Source organism: Melampsora larici-populina (assembly GCF_000204055.1).
Source record: "Melampsora larici-populina 98AG31 unplaced genomic scaffold MELLAscaffold_12, whole genome shotgun sequence".
Classification (NCBI taxonomy): Eukaryota; Fungi; Basidiomycota; class Pucciniomycetes; order Pucciniales; family Melampsoraceae; genus Melampsora; species Melampsora laricis-populina.
Window position 1 is genome coordinate 1,085,019 of NW_006768776.1, and position 24,890 is coordinate 1,109,908.

General features: G+C 41.8%; 5 protein-coding genes across 5 annotated transcripts; 2 read left to right on the plus strand and 3 right to left on the minus strand.

The window, feature by feature from the left end:
* Positions 1–211: 211 nt before the first annotated feature.
* MELLADRAFT_47850 (uncharacterized protein) lies at positions 212–2,036 on the plus strand (the record flags this gene model as incomplete). The annotated part of the gene is made up of 7 exons (XM_007408347.1): positions 212–338; positions 433–568; positions 690–881; positions 972–1,084; positions 1,157–1,586; positions 1,683–1,743; positions 1,822–2,036. Coding segments are annotated over 6 exons (846 nt in total).
* Positions 2,037–3,105: 1,069 nt separating this feature from the next.
* MELLADRAFT_55667 (uncharacterized protein) lies at positions 3,106–4,443 on the minus strand (the record flags this gene model as incomplete). The annotated part of the gene is made up of 7 exons (XM_007408463.1): positions 3,106–3,241; positions 3,345–3,522; positions 3,630–3,733; positions 3,814–3,841; positions 4,079–4,087; positions 4,159–4,206; positions 4,312–4,443. The coding sequence occupies 4 exons, from the start codon at positions 4,408–4,410 to the stop codon at positions 3,833–3,835; spliced, it is 165 nt and encodes a 54-aa protein (XP_007408525.1).
* A 753-nt stretch (positions 4,444–5,196) lies between these two features.
* Positions 5,197–6,109, plus strand: MELLADRAFT_71502 (uncharacterized protein; the record flags this gene model as incomplete). The annotated part of the gene is made up of 2 exons (XM_007408348.1): positions 5,197–5,275; positions 5,336–6,109. One exon carries the CDS (start codon positions 5,423–5,425, stop codon positions 5,618–5,620), a length of 198 nt encoding a protein of 65 aa, XP_007408410.1.
* A 207-nt stretch (positions 6,110–6,316) lies between these two features.
* Positions 6,317–9,479, minus strand: MELLADRAFT_116070 (uncharacterized protein; the record flags this gene model as incomplete). Its single annotated transcript, XM_007408462.1, has 5 exons — positions 6,317–6,855; positions 6,888–7,327; positions 7,409–7,723; positions 7,802–7,889; positions 7,953–9,479. The coding sequence occupies 4 exons, from the start codon at positions 9,477–9,479 to the stop codon at positions 6,930–6,932; spliced, it is 2,328 nt and encodes a 775-aa protein (XP_007408524.1).
* Positions 9,480–17,729: 8,250 nt separating this feature from the next.
* Positions 17,730–20,112, minus strand: MELLADRAFT_85000 (uncharacterized protein; the record flags this gene model as incomplete). The annotated part of the gene is made up of 4 exons (XM_007408461.1): positions 17,730–19,614; positions 19,693–19,785; positions 19,849–19,932; positions 20,003–20,112. 4 exons carry the CDS (start codon positions 20,110–20,112, stop codon positions 17,730–17,732), a joined length of 2,172 nt encoding a protein of 723 aa, XP_007408523.1.
* Positions 20,113–24,890: the final 4,778 nt, after the last annotated feature.

Here is a 24,890-nt window from a genome sequence, read left to right on the forward strand (position 1 = left end):
AAGGCTGGCCGCTTAGCTGCTCACCTCATACAAGAGCATTTGAATATGTTTTGTTGGCCCAAGTCAGAAATGTCAAAATATGGGTGGCATTAAATTAGATTCTTCCAAAAATAGATTTTGAAAAACAAATTAAAAAAGACAAGATAAATTTTAATGAGTTTTATAGTTTAAATTACCGTTCAACTTGTTGTTTTGATCGATCAACTTTCAACTTTCAAAAAAAAAAACTCAACGAACCCAATCAAATCACAAAAGAAACCCAACCACAACTTGAACAAAGCAGCAAGCTCCTTAAACCAAATAATTCCAAAACTCCCCTGAGAAGGTCAACACAACAGGTGAGTTTGATTGGTGAAACTATCTGAATCTTGCGTTAATCTGATCGAATTCGAAGCATTGACTTTCACTTCATGTGTCTTGCAACAAATCAAGAAGAACAAACAAAAAACTTGACCTCGATCAGTTATCAAACCTAAAACCGATCAACACATTCAGTAATTCCAACTGGAAGTTGAACCAAATCGAATTATCCAACTTGTCAATCTTACCCAAAAGAAAAACCTAAGCAGTTGAGTATTTTCGTTCATTTCAATCCGTGTTGATAACTTACTCAACAAACGAATTCTATCTCCATCCGATTCCAAACATTACTTTTTGATTCCTCAAAACCTCGAATCCGACAACAAAAGTGGACGAATTATCAACCGGATCTGAATCAGATTATGCAAATTCATGGATCTCTTGGTTCTTATCTACAAAAGGAAACGAATATTTTTGTGAAGTAGATGAAGAGTATATTTTAGATCGATTCAATCTAACTGGATTAAATTCAGAAGTTCAATATTATGGTCAAGCACTTGATTTAATTACAGATGCTTTAGGTAATCTCTTTTCCTTTTTTTTATGTTGAGAGGGCAAAGGTTTGGTAAATATTTTGACTGATGGAATTTACTTTTTGTGGGGAATCTTAGGTGAAGATGAGTTAGAAGATACTGCTAGAGAATCAGTGGAAGGAGCTGCAAGACATTTATATGGTTTAATCCATGCCCGATATATAATCACTTCACGTGGTTTGTCCAAAATGGTAAGTCTGATCCTCATCAATCCCATCAAAAAGTATGTTTATAATTCAATCCAACTTATCAATTTTCACTAGCTCGACAAATTCAAAAAAGCCGATTTCGGTAGATGTCCTCGAGTTTTATGTTATACACAACCATTATTACCAGTAGGATTATCAGATTCACCATATTCCAAAGCCGTTAAACTTTATTGTCCAAGATGTGAAGATATCTATTCACCTAAATCTTCGAGACATGGTGCAATAGACGGAGCATATTTCGGTACAACCTTTCCTCATATGCTTTTTATGGTTTATCCTAATATGGTACCAAGTAAATCGATTCGAATCAATAGTAATAGTGGAAGTAACAGTGCTGGTCAAACTTCTGGTAGTGTGGTTAATGTGGCAGGTGGTGGTGGTGGGGTTGGAAGTAGTGCCGGGGGTGGAAGTCAGGGAATTGGGGCGGGGTCTAGTGGTGGGACTGAAGCGGCTTTGAAAGCTGAGAGATATCGTCCTAGGATCTGTGAGTCATCCAATTTTCTTGTTGACTGTTCTTTCATAAACATCTTGATCTCATTATGGTTGATCTTGTTGATCTTCTGCCTTTGTGAATGTACAGTTGGATTCAAAGTTCATGAAATTGCTAAATTACATCGATGGCAAGAAGGACTAAGAGATGAGTAAGTAATCCACCTCTCTTTCTTTCAATTCTGATGTTACTTTTCTTAATCATTCATTGTTTTTTTTTTTCATTTCAGACAAATCAATCGATTGAAAGGTTTAGAAGCAAGAGGAGCACTTGAATGAACAATCAGACAATTGTTGTTTCTTTTTTTTTGTTTTCTGAATGGTTTGTTCTTTCTCTGATTTCTGATGTCGAAGTGAAATTCTATGTGGGTCATGTTTTTATTTCTTTGTGAAAGAAGGGAATTGGTTTTTTCTAAAAAAATGGGAGTGATCTTTTACGATTTTGAAATGTTGAATTACCTTTTCTTTAAGCCGGGACATTTTTGATTGTTGCTAAGTTAAAAGGTAACTCTCAAAGCTATCATGCAAAAGGTCAGGATGAAGTTTGAGAAAGTGGGAAATGTTGGGTTTGAGAGTTCAATTCCTGTTTACCAATCTGATCATCCATCAATACATCCTGTTGACCACTCTATATACACTCCATTCATGGCCATCCACCAATGACATCATAACACTCTGTTTTACTGATCAAAACCCATCCTATGACCCTTCATTCACTTCAGTTTACCAGTCAAACCAAACATCATCTTATTGTTTCAGTCTACCAATCTTGCCAACTATCTAAACCAAAACTTGAAACTGACTTGTGTTTACTCAGGCTCCCTCAACTAATCACTTTATCTCTCATACCTTTCTCGTTATATATATATCCAAACTCAGCAATCTTTCATTTTTAGCAAATGGTTTGATATACTCAGTTATAAAGCACTGCTTGGTGTTCTACACATTTGAACTTCAATATCCGCAACGAAAAGGGTCAGTTTTCAATATTGCTTGAATTTTCCATTGGAGTTGATCCCGACCATCCTGTGAAGTGTAGGACTATGCATTATTAAGTTTTCATGTCAATTTATTAAGCACACAGACAGTAGCGTGTGATGGGATAGACTGATAAACCATTGATTGGGGGTAATGAATCTCTGTAAGTTTGTCTCTCTGTAGATATGCACCTGCAAATGCCCATTCGAATAAGTAACGCTATGTACGCTGAAAAACCTCTTTGAAAAAGTGATTTAAACGGGAGTCCCTCGCGGCAATCCTGTGTCGGCGCACGAGGCCGATGGTGAAAATGGTCTCACTAGGTGAGGAAATCCGACCAAGCGGATCTTCCGAAGACAATTTATATCTCAGCACACCCATGAGAAGGATCAGCTTGATCAAGCCAGACTCGTTGGAACACTCAAACCAGTGACTCAAATTCTGGACTACAGGCTGCTTATATCTGGCATGACATTCTTGCGAGTCGTAGGGCCCTCATGTATAGGTGATTAACTATATACCAACTAAACATCACTCCTTTGTCTCTTTAATTCTCCACTCAAGTATACACTCCACCTCACTCCACCCATGTCGCAAACTGCTCCACAACAGATCGGTGCTTCAGGACAGCCCATTCAAGTGAATCCGTTCAGGATTCAACTGCAATTCATAGTAAGTCTTTGTGCTGAAGCCGTATCTTTTCAAGCCATTCGACATCCTTCTGAAGGTTTTTTCGTAAATCGGTCCCATTTTCTCTCCCGTGCGCTGTCCTTAGAAAGATGTGTCGATGCCACAGTTTCCTTGCTGGGCCCTCAAAATCTTGATCCTACTTGCTGTCATGCGGGGTATAATCATACTGAGTTGTATATCAATAATGGTAATACCATTATTCAAGGGACCTGCAGCACGGGAACGGCATTACAGACTTATCCGTCGAGTCTATCCACAGCATTGTACGTTTCATCAGTTCAAATGGAGTTCCATTGTCATCCGAAACAATATGTACTGACAGGCCGCTCTGTTCGCTCCGTGCGTGATGTGTGCTCACCTTCACCTTTAGCCAGAGGGACACCTTACTTAGTTCCAAATCGTTGTATGGTCATTGCAATCTCAGAGGCAATTTCTGGAGTTCTGTATCTCATGGGGACAATCTCGAGCTACAAGGTGATCTTCATGGCCTCGAATGTATCCCTTGAAGGGCTTTGTATCTAAACCGATTTCATATTCGCGTGCAATTTCAACAGTCTTATTCAGGGAATCATCTTACAAAAGGTCTGTTGTCACATGTATCGACATGGTCAGTGCTTGTTAATCATCTCGAAGGAAGCCAGCCATTTTTCATCAACTGATACATGACATCCTCGTCACATTTACGGACATTTGCATTCTAGGTATGGTCTTGAGTGCGTGGTATACAGTCCACCTTTCATCGAACTTGCCTTTCTATTGTTGACCTTGATTCACGACCAAATCATCGGCACTCTCCCTAATTTTTACTGGGCAACTCAGGTCACTTCCGTATGTTTACAATTTCTCATGACATCCACAACACTTTGAAATATGCCTGATCACTTGGAACTATCGATCAGGAGCTGTGTAGGTATTTGGATATCTGCTTGGAGTCTGGTCCACGCTTGGTAAATTTTCAAGCTAACACAAATCACAGCCCAATTAAGTTGTAATCACTCAGCTGACGAGCCGCCTGTCCATAAACTTTCGCAAATTACGCGTGTTTCATTCAGCCTTTGCGATGTGGGAGGCCAAAAGAACAGCCGGTTATCACGTTTCCTCACACCTTCATCGTACAATGTTTTGTGGATTTCCGGAACGATTTTGGTCATGATGACCAACATTTATTGGGCAACCCGTGTGACGTTGACCTTTATTCAATTGGAATCAGCGCTCATTCCTGCCTTCAGAATGCTAGAGCGCGCTGTCAAGTTATGGGACATTAATCATAATAGTTCAAGAATCCCCCTCGCGCGGATCGGTGCGGCGGTCATGAAGTCTGCAGAGTTAGAAGATCCTCTGAGTGCGCTCATCATTGGATGGGCAAAAACCTGGGTGTTATTTTTCTCTATTTTGACCATCGTCAGTAGAATTCATTTGATCAAAGATACATTACGTTTACCATGTCACTGGACTTGCGGCTTTTGATAAGCCGAACATCACGCGGAGATTGCTGACTATAAATCCCTCCATTAATTGATTACTTCAGTTTTACCTAGTCACGGTTCAGTTATTGTTGCGCATGTTGAGGCACGTACTGAAGATCCGCGATTCAGAGGCCTTGAGTCTGCAAACACAATCTACAATATGGATAGAATTAGAGAAAGAGACTCGTAAGTCCATCCTTTTGCGTGTGGTGACCGATTCTGAGATAATCTTCAGAAATTTCCCTTTGGTATTTTGGTTGACTTACGATTTTTCCGCAACGGGGTGGATTCAGGCTTTTTGTCTTTCCTGTCTGTCGCTGTCACGTTAACAATTGCAGGTCAAGTCTTAGTATCACTAATGCAATGGCGCACTGCACTACATCTCAACGAGTGAGTAAAGTCTTGTGTGATTTGATTACCAACATGTGATTAATCCTGGAGTCTTACATTGGGTACGGGGTCTCATTCTAGGGCGGATCGGCGGATCCATTCAGCCCTTATCAACCATCTTCCTGGTCTCTTCACAGTTCCGGCTCAACTGATTCAATCAGTCAGTCAAACTTTGTAGTTTTCTCAAGTCGTCCTGTGATCCTAATTGTGTTCTTGTCAGTGGCGAATATTCTCAGAGAAATGTTCAGCAGATGAAAGTAAATTTCATATCATTCCAAGGGATCTCAAGAACAGGGAACTACCTCAGATGACTTCACAGCTACTTGGATGGGATACTACTGTCTTTTGGGGACAAGAACCCAGTATGAATGGTGTTAACTTTCCAGGCTTGTGCGAGTTACCTACAAAAGATTTCAACTACCCCCATAGTTCGGATGGAACGCTGCCATCTGTCATCAATATTAAAGTGGTCCAATCATCCGTAAGCACTGAAGGAAGCATTTGACGGAAAAGTAACTTGTTTGGTGTTCACTCTTTCTCCCTCACAATTTTAACCACGATCTACTATTACTATCTAGTTGGATAATCAATTTCCCTTCATTACTTATTCATTTTCTCATCACATCGTCATTGTTGATTCTCTTATGACGTATTTCACGTTACTCTGATATCATAGACATGCATCCTTCTTCAATTCATTTACTTGTACCTGCGGTTCACAAGATCACTTAGATATATAAGATTGAATGTTTTTCTTACTTTGTAGTTTCCTTTCTTCATTCATTCTTATCATTTGTCTCTCATACCATTAGATATTTCGATTTTCATCACACTCGTGATTCTCCAAGAGCCTAATCATGAGAATCACTCGTGTTCTTCCAAAGGCTTGTTTCCTCACCTAGTTGTGTTTATTATGGTTATTCATTCTTATCATTTGTCTCTTGTACCATTAGGTACTTTGATTTTCATCATACTTGTGATTCTCCAAGACCCTAACTTAGAACCACTTGTGTTCTTTCAAAGGAACTTCACTTTCCATTGCACTTGTGATTCTCCAAGAGCCCAACTAGGTGCATACATTTTGCAACATCAGACACCTTGTCAGACAGTAAAATACCATAAATTTCTTGACTTGAAACTCCCTATTAAATCACATATCTACATGACTTTTGCATCATGATGAAGAGGTTCCTCAGCATATGTTCAAAAAAATAATCAATCAGAATAAATTACGACTAAAAAAGAAAAATGAAAAAATGCTAAGACAATAAAATAAAAAGAAACCCAAGGAATAATTTAAGTGTATTATTTACAAACATTCAAAAAAGAAAAGAATTCATCATATGTATGTATAAATCATTGATTGATAATAAATATATATAAGAAAAAAAAACTGATACAATTTATGACAGAAAAAATGATGATTCAAAAAGAAATGAAGGTCTTGTTTTATGCTTTATGCTTTATATCTATACGTTCTTCTTCCATTTAAAATTTTTCCTCTTTCAACCCAAAAAACCAAACAATAAATAAAGTGATCAAAAGAGAGAGAAAAATAAGACCCTAATAAAGTTATACGGATACAAGATTCTAAAGAAGGAAAAGAAACCCAAACCGAATTCACCCAAACAAACTTTCTTTTATGCTTTGTTTTCTTGCTTTTCTATAAATAAATAATACAATTTAAAACCATGTATAAAGATCCAAGAAAAAAGGAAACCCAAGACAAAGAAAAAACCCCTCAAACAAATCGACCCAAAAAACCCCGTAGGACCAACAACAGACTGATAAGATTTCCCCAAACCGCCCTTCTCTCAAGCCTTAAGAATCCAACGATCCACAACTTTCCTTCTATAAACCTCCTCTGATTTCCTAAAGATGCCTCTAACCAACAACCCCATACCAAGACCCACCACACAACAAATGACCAGAACGATTCCAAAGACATAGTAAGGAGAAGAGGATCCATCTGATCTAAGATGATCATCACGATCTCCATTCTTGGGAATATTGATGTTCATCGAATGAAATCCAATGACCGATAACATTGGATAAGCAATCAAAGAAAGTGTATAGAGTCGAATGATCAGAATGTCTTGTGAAAGTTTGGTTCGGTCTAGGGTGATTCGTAGGATTCCTAGGTATGTTAGATGTGCATTGGATAATAAAGTGTCATAGAAATTTAAGGTTTGAAAGATGGCCATGATATGATCTAAGAAACCCCCCGACAAAAAAACAAAAAAAAGTCAATTTACCAAACCTCAAAATCCTAAAACCTTCAAAGTTTTCAAACCTTGTAAATCTCCAAAATGTAAATGGATTTCACTTTCTTGATCAGATCCTCCCATCCTTTTCCTCAAACCTTCAACGACTTGAACTTTCTGATTCAATAATCTAGTCATCATGACTACCAACTTACGATTCTGAGTGATCCTATCCAACATTTTAAATCGATTGAAGGTAGGATCCATGGTTGATAATCTGGTTTGTTTGGATTGTAATGGGTCTGATAAATAATCATCTAATTCATCGGATTCTTTTTCTACATATGATAAGATTGGAAAAAATGAATCGATGATCGAATCCATTAATCCATGGGCTATCCAATCTATTCCAAAATTGAAAGTTTGTTGGGTTAACTGGTTTTTTTTGGATCTGGAATTGAGTTCCTTTTTGGAAAACTTACGCGGTGAGATGTAGTGTGATGGTGCACTAAAACTTTGGATTCTTTCTTTCACTCGATCAATATGTTTTTGTAAATCTTCAAAATGAACCTAAACCAATCTCTCAATAAAAACTTTTTAAACAAACTTCCATTCAAATCAAATCACACTTACCGAAATGATGCCATCCCCAAAGACAATCAAATACATATTAACCGCTCCAACCCCAATAGCTCCATCCTTAACACGAAGTCTTTTCCTACTCCTTCTAATCTTCCTACTTCTCAAACTCCTCATAGTCATCAAACTAGCATGATTAACGCTCCATTCCTCACCTGCCCCAATCCCGCCCGACTCACTAATTTCTTCCATACCTTCTTGATGATGATCATCATCATCATCAATAACCTCTTCCTGAAAATTACTTTCGTCTAAACCTCTGAAAGAAATCAAATAGTATCCCAACTTATCAAACATCTCACTCTTCTCTCGATCATCTGTTTGTAAAATATCTTCAATCGTTAAAGGATGGATTCCAAACACTTTTCCAACCTGTTTCATATCTTGTTCATTCGGATTCGTGATATCTAACCACCATGCCGATCTGCTCGTCTTAGGTTTTAATGAATCATCTCTATCTTTTAGTATGGATAATCTTCCTCCTTCTTTGAAACATAACTTATGCATAGCACTTAGGGGTTGTCGTTTGATTTTTGGTAAACATCTAGACGTTTTGGGATGAGCGGGGATTTTGTCGTGGGAGAGATTTGCTTCTTCTGGATGATTGATTATCAAAGGAGAAAGTCTTTCTTCTTCATCTACTTCGTTACTCGTAAGATCTATCTGGAGATTGATAGGTTTAGGATTTCCTTCAAGTTCTGTTGAATCACATTCATTTCGGTCCCTCCAAAATGCCAATAACCGTTGAAGAGCAGGATTAATAGTAGAAGAAGTAAACGAATCGTAACCCGGGATCTGTGTAGAATTAGAAGTAAGATCATGGGATAAAAGGTTAGTCGTATGATGGTTTAAGAAATCAATTGGAATCCTTTTCGGTCTAGATAGGTCAGACGAAGGGGTCATCAAGGTGAATTCAGAGTATTGTCGGGTATCAGAAGTAGTAGAATCGGATGATGATGATGAAGAAGAAGAAGAAGAGTTTCGCCAAAACCTCCACCATGTTGATGATGAAGAAGAAGAAGAAGAAGCAGTTGATGAAGAAATTGAAGGTCTTCGAAATAAAGTGCCTGTGCCTGTGAGTGTTGGATGATCAGGAAGATGAGTCGGGTTGGGTATTCGAGAGGTCCTGGTTGATGAACTGGTTGATAAAGGTCTAGGATTCCGATCAGATTCGAGGGGTGGAATAGGTCTTCGATCAACTTGGTTTGGTTTCATTTCGATTTCATCTTGCTTTGGATTCGTAATGATAGATGAACTTGGATTGATAAATGATGAGATCGGATAACTTATGACTGTATCGAATGCTTTTTTGACTCCTGAGATGATGGTTTGAGTGGTGGATTGGGTTGGATCTGTTGATGAAATAAGTTTGAGTGATTTAACATTTTTTGGATTGGTCGGGTTTGGGGTTTGATAAGTTGTAGTGGATGTGGATGTCGATGGAATGTGGTGATTGGATAAAGTTGTGCTTGAGGGATGGGTTTCTTCTGCTTCGTTGGTTCTGATTGATAAATTGGACATGTGTTGGTGTTAGTTTGGATTGAGAAAAATGAAAATCAATCAAATTAAAATATCCTGAGGATCGAGATTGTAAAGAATTCATTTAGGATAAAGTCTTTTTCTTTTTCTTTCACTTTGGTTTGAGGTAGCTTTGTTCTATCTACATGTTTTGGAAAAAAAAAATTAAAAAGATGAATCGATTTCGAGTTTTATGAATCTGACGAGTTCCGTCCTCGTATTTCAATTCGCACTGAAACTATAAATATGTATATGTAGTTGTCTCCTGTATCGAATTTATTGGTGATCCATGACGTTGGTAAATTCAAACCTTTTCTATATTTATTACTTTTTCTAAAATGAATGGCACCCCTGGCCCGAGAAAAAAATATTTTTCAGCGCCGCAGTCCCCGCAGCCGGTGCAGTGATGCATACAGAATCCAGATCAGCTGGCTGACGCGGCCTGCTGAGCACTGTAATTGGCAATCACTCACCAAACTCCCTCTACGATTGGCTTTCAACACCCACTTCCTCGACATTTTTCCTGACGCCTCAAACCAATTGCTTCATCAATCACACGTAAGTCGTCCTATCAGCTTTCTAGCACACCTATTCCACGTTGACTTATAACCTTTTCTCTTTCTCTTTTTCTTTTTCTTTGACTTTGACTTTGATTTTGATTTTCTCTTCTTTTTTTGACCATGTAGATCAAAGACTACCCCGATTCAAACAGAGACCGTCATATGTCTAGTTTTGCTACAGGTCACGGAGAAGGGATGGGCATTTGATTGAGATCTCATTGATTTAATTGAATTTTTTATTATCTAGTTAACGAACACGATCATTCTGTTGATCGGATTGATATCACAATTGTTTCTTTACCCGATGTATCTTTTTTATTGAATCTCTTTAATACTTTTGAACGTCTCTTGATTTTTGTGCTGTCTGACTCAGAAATCAATGCAAAGAAGGAAACTTTTGTTTGATTTGCCATTCAAAACCAAACTTATCTACAAAACATCAAATTAAATTGTTCATATTTATTTGAACAACTTTTAACATTTCAGTTAAGATTTTAGGATGAACGAACTAGATACTGGATCCTCTATTTTAGTGAGATTTGATTGAAAAACATTGAGATTATCAATATAATTGAAAGTTTTTTGTCGATGCGACAAAGAATGAAAAAGACAATAAGCTGGATCATGTTCTGCTTGAGTAACTATAAGTTGTTTGGCGTCATTTATGTTGGATCATAAGTGAGATTAATGGGACTTTCTCAGTTTGTAGGCTCATACTTTTGGAACACAGTGAACTTGCATTGATCAAAACAAAAACAAAAAGTGTGAGTCATCACAACCACAAATAAGAACTGAGAACAAATACTAGCATAAGCATCAATTACTACAACTTGAAAAGTCATTAACAGGAACCATGAGTTATGATATCCTAGAGCAAAACTTATCATAAGGACACATTTTTTGTAAAAAAAAAGGAAATGGTGGTCTGGTACCAGAGATAGGCCAAGTACGAGACCACCCCAAATCACTCATAACCACCCTCAATCACTTGAAATCATCTCAAAAGTGAGTATCATCTTTGCTTATGACGGTGTCGGTTTGAACAAGGAGTTGGGGTAGTCTTTGATCTACATGGTCAAAAAAAGAAGAGAAAATCAAAATCAAAGTCAAAGAAAAAGAAAAAGAAAAAGAAAAAGAAAAAAGGTTATAAGTCAACGTGGAATAGGTGTGCTAGAAAGCTGATAGGACGACTTACGTGTGATCGATGAAGCAATTGGTTTGAGGCGTCAGGAAAAATGTCGAGGAAGTGGGTGTTGAAAGCCAATCATAGAGGGAGTTCGGTGAGTGATTGCCAATTACAGTGCTCAGCAGGCCGCGTCAGCCAGCTGATCTGGATTCTGTATGCATCACTGCACCGGCTGCGGGGACTGCGGCGCTGAAAAATATTTTTTTCTCGGGCCAGGGGTGCCATTCATTTTAGAAAAAGTAATATTATTACAGCTATTCAGGAAATTCATGTCATGGGCGCACAATTTTTTCGTTCCCCCCCCCCCTAATACAGCCGCGCCGCGCAGCGCAGCACAGCTAATCCGGACCGGCAAGTAGGTCAACCCCAAACCCCGAAACACCTGAGACGTGATCTTTCGGAACCAATTTTTTTTTTGGCAATTTTATTCACTCAGCATCCCATCCTTCACATCGCATCCCGGCGTCTCCAACCCCTAGGTCCGTCATCCACTCTCCCCATCCTAACAACCCAAGACACTGACCGTTTCCGAGTGCCTTCTAGCTATGCGTACCCGACCATTGAAATACGATGTCGGCATCAAGGTCCTCGCTGTGCAATACCTCCGCGACGGGAAAACGATTGAACACGTCCGTCGCCTCCTGAAGTCGCCAGTCCACCGCCGCACTATCTCACGATGGCACTCATTATATCGACGAACCAAAGCAGTGGTTAACAACCCTGAAGAGTACGCACGTCTTGGAAGAAACACCGCCCTGACCGACGAAGACAGAGATTTTATTCTGGAGCTTCTCGAGGGGGACCCGGCTCTGTACTTGGACAAATATCGGTACGGCGTTTATTGCCGTACCGGGAAGTGGGTCTCGTTACAAACCTTGTCAATGGACCTTAAAGATCGACTGAACTTGACGCTCAAGAAGGCTAGGACGGTGCACCCAAATCAAAGTGCGTCCAAGCGAGCTAAGTTTTTGCATGCCGTGGGAGCGTTAACGCCCAATATGCTTGTATTCTTGGGTACGTCTTTTGTCTGTTTGATTTCCGCTGCGCCAAGCGCATTCTAACTGTGCAACAGATGAGTGTTTGGTACAGGAACGGTATCTCGGTCGACAGTATGGCCGTGCCAGAAAAGGCATACGGACCAGCCGAATTCCTTGGAGCAGAGGAGGGAAACGATTCTCCCTCCTCCCGGCTATATTTCGCGGTGGAGTGCTCGCTGTGGATTGCCAAGAAGGCAGCTACCTCCGGGAAGACTTCGAAAGTTATCTCAAACATAGATTGGTGAGTTTTCTCTCTCTACTTTCACCATCCTGAACTGACTTGGTCCTTATGTAGTTTCCGGTAATGAACCCGTATCCTCAAGCCAACTCAGTGTTGGTGATGGACAATGCGCGGATCCACCACGGGGGACGCATTGCCGAGATGGCGGAAGAGCAAGGCATACGGATCTTGTACCTCCCACCGTACTCACCTGATCTGAATCCCATCAAAAAGGCCTTCAGTGTCCTTAAATCTTACTTTTGCCAAACTCAACTGCTCAAGCAAGCCGTTGCGGATGAGAAGGAATATGTGATCATTGATTCAACTTGGAAGTTGTTTACCGGGGCTCTGATGCATAAGCTATATGCGGTTTGTGGTTATTGGTTGTAGGGGATGTAGGGAAAGGGAATTTGTCTCAGTCTTTGATCGATCTCTAAGTTAGGCCGTTTTGAGCAATACATACACGGCTCTTTGACCAATAAAATGTCCCCCAGTCTAAAAACAATCCAAACCCAAGTCCCTAATTGAGCATTACCAAGTGAGGTCCCAAAAGTTTGACATTTCAAGTCGAACTCCTTGTCCCAAACCAAAAAAAAAAATCAACTCTTTGGCGGACACAAACAGCCAAAGAGTTTTTTTGGGTTTTGAAAACAAAAACAAAATGTTCAGGACACTCGGAATGACCCAAACCATGACCCTTGCTACTGGAAAGCAGTCACATCCTCACACGGATTGTGACTTTTTCACAGTCGGGTCTCTCTAGGTTCATTACTTAAAGTCGGGTCTCTAGGTGCTTTGGGTTTGAATGGTTTCCAAAGGGAGGTTTTTCAAAGCCAATCAAGGGGAAATATAGCGCACAGCACAAGTCACAAGGCACAACACATCACATAGTTCAGACATAGAGGTGGGGGGATATAACATTTCATGTTCACAACACGTGTTTACGAGTTTACAAAATAGGCTGTAAAGGTTTTTCAGGTAGGACCGGAATAAAACAAAAATAGGAAAAGACTTTCATCAATATTGGTGAATCTTCATTTGGCTGATTTAAGAACCTGGTTGAATTGCGGAATGGCCTTTGAAATATCATCGGCGTGAGCGAAGGGTATCCCCATGCTCCGGAAGTTGGCAAAGGAATAGGTCTGTTGGTCTAATAGTCGTCCGAAGTCGTTGATGCCTTCTTCGGCGAGGATGTCGCGCGTCTTCTTCATGTCAGGAGTAATCCCGGCGAAAGCCAAAAACTCTTCAAAAGGAGGAATGGTGGGAGGTGGTGACAAACGCAGGCGAGCAGGCACAGGGGCCACCTCAGGCATTGACGAGGTGGCCATGGGGGGTGCACCAAAGGGAACCGTGGGTACTGGGGGAACGAATCCAGCGGGGGCGAACGGCTGACCATAGTAGTTATGGTGAATAACCGCACCGGTGGCAGGAGATGGTTCTGATCGAGTAGGAGGGATCAAACCTAAGAGTTTGCTCTTCTCCTTCTCGTAGTCTGCCACCGCTACCCACTTGAACTCAGGTCGCTTGACAGGTGGGTTGACCTCATCGACGCCGGGGACCCCGGCGGCCTATTAGCAGATGCCGCAAGAGTCAGCTATCCGAGGTCCAGGAAGAAGAAATTCATCAAATAACTGACCCAATCATCTGCCCAAGTTCGAATGCGAGAAGTGTTGAGTAGAATGATTTGACCTGGGTCTCTTGGGTTTGTCACACTTGTGATGTTCTCCCCTCGCGAGAAATCCTTACTGAAGCGTTTCATCAAAGCTCGCAGGTTGCGTTTGCCATCTTGGAGGATAGCAGACTGCAGATGGCATAATGACAAAGTCAGTTCGCAGTCTGGAAGGTATCAAAAACATCTTACTTACCCCTGCAGAAGAAGCAGCCACAGACGCTTTACCTTCGGAGTCTTCTGAATCCGAAGGGGGGGCGTTGCGTTTGCGCTTGTTTTCAATGAAGCAATTGGCGTTTTTGGTGACCTTGGGGTTTTCGTGGATGATTTTAAAGCCCATGGTGGTAGAAGGAGGTACGAGCTGGGCAGCGTTCATGAAATCGAGATAGGTAAGGGTGTCCTCAACTACAATCTTGGTTGCCTTTTGTTTTCGATTTCCACTAATGAAGCCTTGAATATCGATCGTCTTGTCAAACCAGGCGTTGGCAAGGGATTCAGAAACCCCAGGCAATTTCTTATCGCAAGCTTGGAAAAGTTTCAATTTGAATGTGACAAAGGGGATTTTGGGGTTAAGAATCGTGAGATTGATGGGCACTTTCGTTTGATAATTTTCGTACTTAGGTACGGGTGTTTTGATCTTCGTCTTGATAGCCCGGGTTTTCCCGGCCGGTTTCTTGCGTTTATTATTGTTAGAGCTTTCCAAATCCAATTCAGGCACTTGCTGTTGCCAGAAGTTGAAGGTGACTTGGAATTGGCGAGCAGTAATCGGTTCAAGAGGCTTCAACTCGATAGGACACGTATCGAGGCCAGTATCAGTCAAGGTATCTAGATAAAGAGCAGAGTACGAGGTCAGTTCCTGGGGTTGCACATGGGTGAGAGAGGGTACAGAACAAGGGGAGCTCCTTACCTAGGTCGTCGTCTAACTGCTCAATTTCATCTTCTCCATCCAAGACCATATCTAGCAATGAACGAGGAGGCTTTTCAAAAGACATTGAAGCTTTACTTGGCTTGAGGCTTGCCGGCAGTGAGGTAGAGACGGTGGCAGGTGAAGCGAAGGGCGTGGCCTGTGACATTCGATCCGTATCCAAAATCAATGGATTGATGTGAGGGTTGACAGAGCCAAGGCAAGAGGATTGAGATCCGCTCGGGGTCGAGGCAGGGGGACTACGGGCAAAAACCTCGTTCATTGACGGAGTGACCAGGGTGTTTGAACCATCAGCTGTTCTGGACGCCTTTAAGGGGGATGTTGCCAGCAAATCGCCTCTCGCCAAAGATGGGGGGGTGACAGTGTTAGGCCACATCAAAGAAGTCGTATTAGCGATTCCGGCACTGGGAGACCGTTCGAGGGTGTGAGCCAATGTCACATTGAACTGATCAATAAAAGGCTGACTCACGTTGGTGTAACAACACTCTGAAGATGGGCAGCTTGATAGCTGCGAGTGCGCATTGCTCGGCTCATGACATCGAGTCGCTTATCGGCCGGGGACCTAATGAAACGGACAAACATTAAGGACAATCATTAAATCAACCAAAGTTTCACACAGCCAGAGAAAGGATTGAAAACGCAAAAACAAGGCATCCAGATGAAAAAATACGCACAAGGGTACTTGCGACAGTTTTCTGTTGCCCATAGTGCTCGAAGGGTAAAAATGAATCAATCGGAATCTCAGGTAAGGTTTATGGTTTCGTTTGGCGAAAAAATGGGTATCAGTGACAGCAGCACTTGAAGGGAACCCCGTGAATTTATGCGATTTGGCGAAGCGGTCAACCAGTGGTTGAGGACATCGATCTGGTGAGGTGGCTTCCCGTTTGGTTTGCGGTTGCGTGAATGACTGGTCCACAGAACTAGGCAATCGGGTGAGGATTGAATTGTTGAGGTCCATATCGAGATCTTTGTTAGATGTGGCTTCGAGATGGTGGATGTTGGGTTGAATGAAAATGGGGGGAAAAGGTCGAGGGGAACCAAAGCTATCCCCTCGTTGGTAGCGCCAGTAAGGGTAGTGGAGGGTAGTGGTATGGAATGGCCAAACAATACCAAATAATCCCGTATGGCCGGTTCAGAATGACCTCGGATGCAGCCGGATATTTGAAGCCACAGGGTCATACAGCTCTGCTGCGCTGCGCGGCGTGGCTGTATTAGGGGGGGGGGAACGAAAAAATTGTGCGCCCATGACATGAATTTCCTGAATAGCTGTACTCATTGGAAATGTAATTCATGAAAACTTACAATATTCAGTATTTGAAAATACTAGGACAAGTGTGTTGTGGGCGAATCCCTAGGCTAGAAAAGCCCAGGGTTATGAATTACTTGAAAAAGACAAAAGGACCCCCTCTCCGACCCGCCTACAGACGTACCCATAGAGTGGTGAAGTAGGAGAGGGAAATAATCAATTTGTCAGTTTCTAATAAAGCACAGACCCACAACTCGTAAACTCTTAGGCATAAAGAAGCCATTATAAAAAACTTTATACGGCATCAAGAAGCCAAACTAGAAGGCAAAAGCCATTGACCAGAAGATTAAAAAGACTAGGCAAAAGAGCCATTGACCGGTCTTCAAACTTCAGAAATAAACTCACGAGTTTTTTAAGAAAAAGAAACTCTAGATCCAATGTGAGACACATCACCGATTACGTGATTTTGGTTTTCTGGTAATCGTAAAGCGACGTGTCCACGGACATAGATTAAAAAGGCCTTGGACGACCAGCGTCCCGCACTCTTGATGTAATCCAAATTGTGACCTGACTGTGCTAAAGCTGTAGCACCACCGGATCTCAAAGAATGGCCGGAAAATGTCTTGTCGAAATGACTGTGGAAACGAGAAAGAAACCAAGAGCGAGAAGGAACCGAACCATTTGAAGTAACGAAAAGTTCAGGTGACGAAATGAAGGATTCGTCCCAAACTCGGAGGTAGGACTTTATAAGACGAATCGGACAGGCGGAAGTATTATGAAACCCTTGAATAATAACCGGAGCACCAAGAAAACTAGTATCTCCTTTTGAATATGGTAAGTTGTATTGAATAATTTTTTTGCAATTTGAAAACCGGAGACTCAAACGTAAGATAACCTTCCGTGCATCAAAGAATTTTGCAGAATCAGGTTTGGTTAGTTCCCCCAGACGGTGAAGACCGCCAAACCCAAACCCCAATAAAGCTAAAAATAATTTGTCATCATAGGAGGATGATGACTTGGAAACTACAGACTCGATTTGTTCCAGTGTTAGAGGATTTTTCCTATTGACTGGTTTAGATAATTTTTTTATACACGTCTTCATAGTATCTTTGACGTCTTGATGGGTCGTCTCGCAAATGATCAACGGAAACTCCAACTTGAAGATGTGCCGAATACCAACTAAATACAAACGGACCGAACGTGGAGAAATTACTCTACTCATGAAAGAGACAAAATCACACAGGTTACGTTTATTAGGAATAAATGGCTGTTTGAAAAGGACACAAAATTTAGCAAAACTCTTGAAGGCAGATTTATATTTTTGTAAAGAAATGGGACTAATGGTAGAACATTGATCCTGATTAGATAATTTCCGTAAATCGGATAAAGAAATGTTGAAAGAAGGCTTCTTCAGGCTGAGCCTTGACGATTTGGATTTAGCCATTGACGAAAAGATGGATCTAAAGAAGCTAGATTTGCGACTTGACCCCCAGAGGAAAGAGAGGAGTTAATGTGTAAATAAGAAATAGACGTCCCGTTAATCGCATGACAGAGTATATCTGATTTCTCAGGAGTTAATATAGTTTTTATCCGAGACAAATTATCAGCTTCTGAATTAAACTCAGCTGAAACATGAGCGACCTTGACATCGACTTTTGCTTCGACAATGCGCATAACACAGTGACGAAATAACGGCCTAACGATCTTACTCGGTGCATGAGAGTTGAATAGGTCGACAACATTTCGATTATCCGAATGGACGAAAATTCTTTTGGTGCCTTTTTCAATCCCTAAGTTGATGGCTGAAATGACCCCAAGTAGTTCGGCCCAGAAAATGTTACAAGGAGGTGGTGGCAAAATAAAATATCTTCCAATCCGAGAAATTGGATCCCAGATGCCGACTCCTGTCATGCAAGCGTTGGTAAAAAACTCTGCGTCTGCTTCCTTCAGACCCCACCTAAGAGATGTCAAAACCAAAATCCTTGGACTTTGATCGAAAAACTTTATCAGCCACCGCACGTCATCTTGGTTTTCTTTATTAAGAGGAATCTGGAGGAAACGATGAGATTTCGTATTTGACTTCTCATACAGGCTTTGTAAAGCGTACCGACCCCATGGCATTGACGTGCAAGCCCATGAAGCATGGCCCAGTATCTTTTGCCAGTCGTTTAACAAATGATGGTGATGTGCGACAAATTTTTGGAGCTTCTCGATGAGGAGACGTTTCTTGTCAGGGTGAAGTTGGATGATCATTCTTTCTGAATCCACGATATGGCCGATTATCTCGAGGACAGGTCCGTGAAGTTGTTTTTTCCATACCCAAGGAAACCCGAGAATGTCAAATAGATTCAAAAGCTTCGCTTGAGGTAAAGGAATAAGATGACCCTTGAAGTTGACAAAATGTTTGGTTGAACACACACACCAGACGTTGTCCATCATGTTATTCATGAACTTGATGTCAAAGATAAATTCAGCAATCCACAACACTAGCGAAAAAACACCACACCAAATGAAGGGAGATGCCGAAGAACCAAAATTTAGATTATGGTCGACACGTTTTTTATTACCTCTGATCTTATAAATTTGACGAAGTTGATACTGGAAGTGAAGGGGAATTATCCTAAAGGCTCCTTCAATGTCTGATTTGAATAGTATCACTTCACCCTCTTCTTCCTTCATTTTTATTAAATAAGGAATAAAAGATTTCAATGAGTCGTAAGCCACAGGAATGCTTGACTTGTTGATAAGATCGTTGGGAGATGGGTGGCCTGCGCTCATATTAGAGCAAACACGCATTTTATTGGAGTCTTTTTTCGTTACCATTAGAAGCGGGATCACCTTCATCCCTAAAAGTAATGTCGTAAATTCTTCAGAGTATCTACCTTTATCAATCTCATCCTGGCATTGCTCTTCCAATAGAGATTGATTGGCCTCGCAAGAAATGTGATTTGGTCCGTCCACTACCTCTGATGACGGAATTGATGAGTTTGGCCAGAAGCCTTCTCGCAAACCTTTGAGCGCGGAATTGACGAAAGCTTGGTTTGGATGATCCCTAAGTAATAACTCCAACTTGTCAACTTTAATAGGGGTTATTATTTTGAACAAATGAGGATATTGTTCTAAAACAAAGGCTGCATCGATATCTTCCGAAAGAGGAGGGGCGTCTCGAAAAGGAGCCGCGTAAACGCTTGATTCGATGGCCGGCGAATAGCCGGGTGTGTTCACACCGTCCCAAACGTATCCCCTAAGAAACTTCGGTTCGATAAAATCGTCTGAGAAGTGAGCTAGTGGAGGACTTTGAAAACTCAAATGTCAGCAATAGAAATACCGACAGTTTTACATAACATAATGAGAGAAACAAAGCAATACCAACCCCTCTATAAAGGCATCGCCGTAAACTTTGTCCTTATCATTTCCTTTGCAATTTCTCTCTTGACCCATATCCACCATTTCCTCCTCCGTCGTTCTGAGAAAGACTCAAACGTCAGAAACACACAAGAGAGAAAATGATGAACTAGATGAAACCAACCCCTCAGTGTCTATGCTACCACAAGATTCTTGCGGACCGTCTTGATCAGACATGGTCACAACCCTTGTGGTCCTGCTTACAGCCCTTGACGTTCTGAGGAGGACTTAACTGTCAGACACGAACAAGATTTTTTAGAGAAACTGAAAAGACCAACACAGCGATGGATACGGAGACAAGCTGGCTTCCCCAGCTTGCAGTGTCCAAGATTATGCGCGAAGCAGAATTGTTCACGTTCTGGAACAAGATCTGCATCTTCCACTTCATACACACCTTTATGTTTATAAGACGACTTATAATAGTTTGGTGAGTGTTGATTTCTTGACAACGAAGGGCGATTTGGAGAAGTATTGCTCTTCGCATTTTGGTACTGGTTTTGGCGACTACTTGTAGAAAGCCTACTGCTAGAAGCAACCACTGGAGAAGAAGTATCAAACGCTTTCTGCATATACCTTGTTCTAATAGTGCCGAGACTCTGATGGCCCCAATCAGCAAACGAAATATCTCTTTGTATGGCCAATACCAGAACCACTCCGCATCCAATAGCGGTTGCGGAGTGGTTGCGCAGCGGTTTTTACCATCACTATAACATGCGCCATATGTAGCGGGGGCTGCGCACCACAGCCCCGGGCCAGTTTTCCCAATAGCGGGTCAAGCGCAGCGCAACCCAACCGGCCTCGGGTTTTCCACTATATAGCGGCAATACAAGCTGGGTCCAGGGTACCCAGGCTGTACTACTACATACCAGCGCCACTGAATCTCTTTACCGACCAACCACACCGAACAACTCATTCATTCCTCTCATCAACTAACGACACCACACAACCCTTGGATGTATTGACTTCGAATCTGGCTGGCTTGTGGTCGAACTTGAAGATAGGTTGTCTTCAAATTCGGCTGAAATGTGGGTCTGCAATTGGTATTTCAAGTTGTGGTACGTCTTTTTCTCAAGTAGACATTGAGAAGCTCGTTTGATTCGATCATCAGTGACGCTAATACTTTAATACTTTTATTACAATGCCCATTTCCAAATCATCATCGCAAAGCTCCTCGACTCTCCAGGTTCCCAGTAAGTCCAGCTCTAGAACTCTTCGACCTCCTAGCCCAGCTCGCTCCCAGCCTGGATTTGTAGTACCTCCCAAAGACTCTCGAACCTCTCTCAGTATCACCATTTCAAGTTCAGCGAACTCCGAGGATGATCAGCCAGGTACTCTGAGTCTTGCTCATCGACTTCCATCACCTCGACCCGTCAAAAAAGTTACCACCAAGAAGAGACTCTCAGTCACCGCTCAAACAAAAGTCAAACCAACTGACAAGGGAAAGGTTTGTTGTTATCTATTTGCCTTTCTTATGTATTCAAAGATTTGGCTATTGACTGACAATGGCCTATCATGTCCAGCCTTGATCATCAACCAGCAAACGTGTTAGATCATCATCAGCGAGATCAAAAAGTCCTTCGCCCCAACCAACCAAGCGAGCAAATATGGATGTAAGTGATCCATATCACATCCGAGCTTCAACAAACTTTGCTGATTTGTCACAAGCAGCCCTTTGAAGTTCCCAATGATGTTGATTTATCTCAAGATTCTGATATCGAGTTTGTTGGAACTAATGGACCCACTTATAATGAAGCTCGTAGCGCTCGCGTGAACGAACTCCTTGAGTTCTTTCACCCTCCTGATGTACGTGTCCATCAACTTCTTGTATAGACATTTAGTTTATTTTTATCTTTTCTTTGTTATGCTAACATGAATGTTTATTACTCAGGGTCTCAACTATCAGTGTCGTTGGTGCAATAAGATCTTCAAGAATGGTCGTCAATCATACTGGAACTTGTGGGGCCATCGCAATGGCAGTGCCAATCGCCCTGCTTGCAAGAATCGGCATCGAGCAATTGAATCCGGTCGCAAACTTCCACCTACCTATCATGAACAGAACAAGAAAAGTCAAGATTCCACTTTAACTTCCTTTGTCACTGGACCTACTTTCACGGTTGAGCTTTTGAACATGATATTGGTATTATGGATCATTCGGCACGCTCTCCCATGGGCTCGATTTGAAGACCCAGCCCTCCGTACCGCCTTCTACTCAGTCAATCGTGGTGCTGTTGTTTGATCTTCCACCTGGGCGGCCCAGCAGTCGGTGCAGCTTTTTGGGGCCTTGCATGACAAGGCGATTAACACATTGAAAGTAAGTTTTACCTGTTTAACTTTTTGATATCCTCAGATTATATATTGATTACTGATTGACTTTTGATCTTCATAGGTAAATCAAGGGAAATTCTGCTTGATACATGATGTGTGGACAACTAAAGGGAACCGGTACGCTTTTGTTGGCGCATCGGCCAACTATATCAACGACTCTTGGCAGTATCAATCCACCCATCTCACACTGAAGATGGTGGGGTGGAGACACTTTGGAGCTCTCCTGGCCAGACCAATTGGCCGTTTTTTGATTCGGCATGGTCTTCATAAAAAGATAAGCCTCCTTTTTTTCTCGTTATTTATATTTCTCTTTATTTATCTTTCTGTCCTTTTTTTATTGTCCTCCTTACATGGTAGCTCAGACCACCGACAGCGGAGGGAACAATCGCCCAATGGCTACTGAGCTTCAGGCGATGTTTGCAAGCTCTGAAGACGTGGCCAGCTGGGACAGCTCAACACATCACGTTCGATGTTACGCGCACAAGCTCAATCTGGTTGTCGGGCACGGCCTCAAGGCAATTGGTCAGAATGTAGGTAATGCAAAGCCATCAACACCTTACGGATTTGCCCTTCCAATCCCTGGGCTTGAGGTAAACGATGGCGAGGATGCAATTGAGTACAATGAATCGGACTCAGAATCCGAAGATGAAATTGGCTTACCTGATGATCCTGATGGTGTGGACGACGAAGATGAACACGAAAATCGACGTCGAGATGTTATCGGTTGTGATAAAGATGATGTAGTAGCTGTTGCACTTGCTAAGGTCAGTTCTATCCAATAATTGATCAAATCGCTGGATTTGGTTGCTAACTTTGTTATCTCATTAATTTCTTAATTTTGATATAGGTCGACTCTGTCTCTGGGCAGATCTCTAGCAGTGCTGCTCGACGTAACGATTTCAAGTCGCGTGCTACTCGCATGGGTTACACCGGCCGAATGCTTAGAAGGCCTTGCAAAACCCGATGGAACAGCCATTACGAATGTCGTAAGGTAGCTTGTGAGGCCCAGGAGGTACGTAATTTCATTATATCTTCCAATTTCATCTTATCTTCTGATACAAATATTGTATCATGATTTTGCTTTGTAGGTGATCAATTCCATGATCGCGGCAGATCGCAAGGCATGCTTCTTTAAGGGTATTACAATTTCACCCTCCAAATGGCATGCTGTTGAGACAGTTAATAAAGTATTAAAGGTGTGTTTTCTTTATTGTGATTGATTGAGTTCAGGTTACTGACGACCAGTTTTATTTCATAGACTTTTGTTGATGGCACCTCTCGAGTTGAAGGGGACAGTCCCACGGGCTGTATCATCTTGGCTGAATACAAGAGAGTGATTAATGAGCTCAAAGAACATCAAGCTGAATCAGGCATCTTTCCTAGTCTCAACAACGCCATAACCATCATGATCAAATGGCTTCAAGAATATCAAGATGAGGCTGTCAACTGCGATGCAATAGTTCTTGCCACGATTCTCAACCCCCAATTCCGAGTCAAATTTTTTTTGCTCCACTACCCCGAGCACGAAATAACATCTCAAGCCCTGATTGAGACTGCTTTTGAAGACATCTTGCAAGAGCCTGAGGCTGAGGCCACACCACCACCACCACCTGAAGATAACAACAACACCATCTCCCCCGAGCCCGACATTTTTGATGTGTTTGGAGATTCAATTGGTGGTCCCAGCAAGTCTATGACATCGGAGCTCGATGATTTCTTGCAAGGTCGACTTCCCATCAAAAAAGATCAAACACCTCTCAATTGGTGGAAGGTATGTTTCGGTTTTCACAGGTCTACTATTTACTGGTGATTCTTATGTGAATCTGATGTGGCTAACCTTTTCATGTTCTTTTATTTACAGGAGCATCAACATCGATTCCCCCGACTTGCAAAACTTGCCCGTGACTATTTGTCTATCTCCGCCACATCATGTGCATGTGAGCGGACTTTTTCTGCCGCTGCTGACATATGTACCCCGTCGCGAGGCAGTATGCTTCCTAAAACAATGGAGCGTCTTGTTGGATGTCAAGTGTGGTTGAAGGCGGGAGTGATACCTGAAGGCGCTTTTGAACCAGCTGCAACAGCTCTTCAATTCTATATGGAAAAGGTGGTTAAGAAAACCAGCTAGTTATATTGTTTCGGATGGGTTTTTTTCTATCTCCCGATTCTTTCTGTTATGTTTTCTTTTCATTTCACCTTTATCTTGTTTTTTCTTTTCTACAGACGCTACATCTACTCTCCTACTTGCTCCAGCCTTTTAGGCTTGGACGAGTACACATAGATTTAAATTACAATTTTGTTATCTTTGGTTTGGCCCCATGATGCGCTATCGTAGCGGTTTAGTGCGCTATATAGCGCGCTCTTTATAGCGCGCTATATAGCAAATATCGGAGCAAATTCGCCGCTCCGATACTCTGTGAGATTCTTTACATAGCGAATAGCGGATCAAGTGTGCTGTGGTTCATAGCGGGTGCTCCGCATCACAACAGAATTGGCCGAATTTCTGTTGCGCTGCGGAGCGATTCCGGTGTTGGTATGGCAAATTGACCCCTGAGTGCCGCGTCGAAGTTAGCGACACACATCCAGTCGGCTTTTTGACCATTTGACATAAATTCTTGTTTGATCCAGTTTGAGTATTGAAGAAAGTATTTGAAGCCTTTCGGAAAAGCCTCTTGATAGGCTTGTTGGAGAATGTAGAAATAGTAATACCAGTCTTGGATGTCGTCCAGCTTTTGAGAAACTTTTTTGTTCTGAAGCTCGATATCTTTATCTTTGCTAGCAACCATAAGACTTGTTGCCATGCCTCTCTTCTCTGCCAAATATTCGCCTTTGATTCGTCGA